This window comes from Atta cephalotes (genome assembly GCF_000143395.1).
Source record: "Atta cephalotes unplaced genomic scaffold scaffold00039, whole genome shotgun sequence".
In the NCBI taxonomy this organism is placed as follows: domain Eukaryota; kingdom Metazoa; phylum Arthropoda; class Insecta; order Hymenoptera; family Formicidae; genus Atta; species Atta cephalotes.
The window spans coordinates 105,429-109,564 of NW_012130103.1; the positions used below are offsets into that span (position 1 = coordinate 105,429).

The following is a 4,136-nucleotide window of genomic DNA, read 5'->3' on the forward strand; positions in this document are numbered from 1 at the left end:
ACATTTATACAAAAATTACTAAAAAATTTATTAATATCCTCAACAAGATATATAAAATTTTTTAAGTAATAATAATAATAATAATAATAATAATAATAATAATAAAGCGTCGAATAATTCATATTGTATTACAAATAGGATCAGCCATTGTCAATGAAAGTCCAATGCGTTGGTATAATATTTAGTGGATTATCAGTGGTATTCATGTATACATGGCCAGCAGAACATTTGATTCATATAGTAAGTTTAATTATCACAGAAAAAATTGCTACATTCTGATTAATTCAATTACAATAAATATCAACATTATTACCCAATATTATTTCTAGAGTGATGAGATTGGACAGGCAGTCTTTGATACAGAATGGTATCAACAACCAGTTGCTTTAAGGAAGACTCTACAGATAATTATGTTAAGAGCTCAAAAACCAATAATTATCTCAGTACCATGTGTTATGCCCGCATTATCTTTAAAATACTATGCATCGGTAAGGAACTAAATTGTAGTATGCTGTGACATGCATAGCAATCACTAATATATAATTTGTTATTGTATATATAAAATCACAATACATAAAAGCACTTCATTGTATGACACAAATATTACTAATATAAAAATTAGAGATAAGTTGAATATAAGTTGAATATACATTCATATCATATAATTAATACACGGCAAATATTATAATGCCAATTTAAAATTGTTGAAATATATTGTTTTAATTGAAATATTTCATTATATAAAGATATTACAAATGTGTTCCAGTATTTGTCGACTATATTTTCATATTTCACAACGCTACGAGTAACCATGCAAAATGTTTGAGATAGAATGAGCAAAAACATGTGCTGCTGATAAAATTGGAAAATATGCAAGCAACTATATTAAATAACTAAAAATCAATGTTTATTTTATTGTTGTGCTGATTATAATTAGATGACATAGATGACAATAAAATCGAAAAACTCGTTAAAATTTTATTTAATAATGTATAATTACTTAAAAGTTATTCACACTTATTTTCTTATCTTTTAGTCTTTTCTTATCATTTTGTTCCTTTATATAAAAAAAACAATTAAACATAAAATAAAAAAATTAGTACATTAGTTTATGATTGCACTTATAAACATAAAAATATCAATCAGTTCTATTGGGTTATCCGGAAAGTTCGTGCTGACTAACCTATATAATTTAAGAAATGTATACTAAAATTTAAATCTTCTGCGTTTCAATTTTCCTTCAACATCGGCACGAATTTTCCGGACAACTCAAATTAACTTCAAATCTAGATGAGAATACGTGAACTAAATAAGGAAGAACTTCTTATCGTGACCACTGTCAAAGAATATTAGCAAATATTAAATTTAAATATTTTGTTCTGAATGCAGCGATATTAAGTATACTTTTAGTATACATCCTTTATTAAATACTTATTGTAATACCATCTACTAAAGATAACAAAACTAATCATTGCCATTTGCTGGACGCCTCTATACAAGTTCCTCTGAAGATAACGCTAGGCGCACTGTAATATGACTGATTGCAAGTAAGAAATACATAATATCTATAACAATATGTCAACTTTTGATAAATCATTCTCAATTTATTTTATTCAATTCCAGAAGAATTCAAGAGAACATTCAAGAGAAAATAATAAGTTAAATATTTACTTTTTAATATCATTGAGTAACATTATATACTATTCTACAAATAACTTTTTTATCATTTCTGTTTATCCGGAGCAAGATGGTACCTTCACATATAAAATTTTATATTATATACTTCTAAAAATTATATATGTAATTTCTTCAGTCATCGATTTTATTCATTTATTCATAGCATAGGTATAAACTATATACCATAAAAAATCGAATTAATCTTCTGAGGACTGGCATGCTTTTGATCGACTTTTTTATTTTAGAACTTTTTTGTCAATGTTATGTGATTGAATGATAAAAAAGATGGCGCCTATCGAGTTTCTAAAGGGGCCTCCGATCCTCCAAAAGTGAAACTTCAGTATACTTGATTTCGAAAATAGAGTATATAATTTCGAGTGAGCAGAACCATACCAAAAAAAGTTTCACTAACAGTACGTAGACAGATACATGACGTGTTACGCAAACTCCACAGAGGCAGTTTTTCTTGGTATATATAAAATACATATGTACTACTGACTGTGCTACTAATAGCAGCAGATCAGATCTTTCCAACTTTAGATGTAAGATATTCTTTCGACATGGAACATGAAACAGTGAAAACTATTATATTTTTACTTAACTAACTAACTCAAAAACTATTATATTTTTTATCATTTCGTCACAGTGCTTTTTCATCATTTGCCTCTGCAATTTTCTTCTTTTCATGCGCTTCATATGTCAGAATGAACCTTATGATATCATCGTATATATAGATATATATATATATCATAAAGAAATTATTGAAATAATAGGAAAATGCATTTTATAATTTATCAAAGTTAATAATTATCATTCTCTAATAAAGAAATAATTTTCATATGATATATTTTTTTTTAAGACATCTAACACTTTACATACATATTTTATGTGTTTCATGTCAAAGTTATTTCATATATAATATATATTCTTATTTTTCGCGTAAAACAAAATTATGTTTTTTATTATGTTAGGTTAATTGTTTTTTTAATTCCTAATTAAAATTAATTTGACATAAAGTTAATTTAATCATAAAGATGCAGCATATAACAATTTACATCTTTTTCATTATAATTATATTTAATATCAACTAAATAAATACTATTATAATACAGTTAATTTTTTTGTATTATTTCAAAATTATATGAAAGTCTTTATTTAATATAGATATATAGTGAAGATCATTGTGTGTAATAATTGTAATAAAAAAGTATTACTTTTAATACACACAAATATTTTTTTAAATACGACACAACATAAAATATTTTAGGATTAATAAAATTTACATTATTAATTTTACACGCATTTTGCTTCTAAATTTTCTATTTCACTTATTATATAACACTTATTATATAACACGTGTTATACAAGATATAATTATTTCAACATTTAGTCAATAAATTTCAAAAAAACGCAAAAAATACTGAAAAATTATACTTACGTTACATTCATTTATATTTTAAAACAAAATATACTTTTCTCCGAGAGTAATGCGTGCGGAACTATAATGTGGCAGAAATTATGAAAGAGAAATAGAAATAATGAAATAGGAGGGATATATATACGTTTAACAAAAAAATCAACGTATAAATCAATATATATATCCCTTCTGTATTTTATTATTTCCTTTCCTCTCTCATAATTTCTGCCACATTATAGTTCCGCACGCATCGCTCTGCCGAAGAAAATTTACATTTTGCTTTAAAATATAAATGAATGTAATGTAGGTATAATTTAAGTGTTTAATATCACGCGATTTTTCTTTCCTCGAATTCTTGAGGTACGTTATTTAAAACACTTTAGTCGAGTTAGAATTGTAATAAAATTCGTTATTTTCTATTTCTAATACACTACGACATTATTAGTATTATTATGACAGAAACATTGACGCTAGAAAAAATTATTGCCTTCTTAAAGGTAGATCTGACGTTTGCATGTTGTTGGCCACTTCCAATGAAGGCCACAAAATTTCAAAAAATTCGTGACAAGATATTTCGACTTTTATGTTGCTTAAATGGCATCATAATGTCAATATCATTAATATATACATTAAGCAAAAAGTATGATAATATGATTCTTGCGATGAAAGTGGGCTGTGAACTGAGCGCCTCTTGGCAAATTCCAATACAAATTACATTATTCACACTTCAAAGTGACCGTTTGCAAGTAAGAAACACAATGTGCTTTTGAATTTATTGTAATTTCAATTTATTTGTATCATAGATAAAAATCATATTAATATACAAGAATTAAATTTAAATTTATGTAATGTAGAAATTTAAATTTGTGCGATATGACTTACAAATTTTTCAATTATAATTGTGACAGTTTCTAATAAAATTAAAAAATTGATTTAAATAAGATTTTTTTTATTTCAATCTTTTACGACAAAAAAATTTTAATATTATTGGCATTTAAAACAATTTAATATTGTTATTTGAATTTAATATCAATTGCATGAA

General features: G+C 25.0%; 1 protein-coding gene across 1 annotated transcript in view; it reads left to right on the top strand.

The window, feature by feature from the left end:
• The window catches only part of LOC105622066 (odorant receptor 49b-like), a 5,662-nt gene extending 4,836 nt beyond the window's left edge, over nucleotides 1-826 (top strand). The window contains exons 5-7 of the mRNA XM_012203501.1: nucleotides 139-240; nucleotides 330-488; nucleotides 767-826. Coding sequence (XP_012058891.1) covers nucleotides 139-240; nucleotides 330-488; nucleotides 767-826 — 321 coding nt within the window. The remainder of the gene's footprint in view (nucleotides 1-138; nucleotides 241-329; nucleotides 489-766) is intronic.
• The last annotated feature ends 3,310 nt before the right edge of the window (nucleotides 827-4,136 follow it).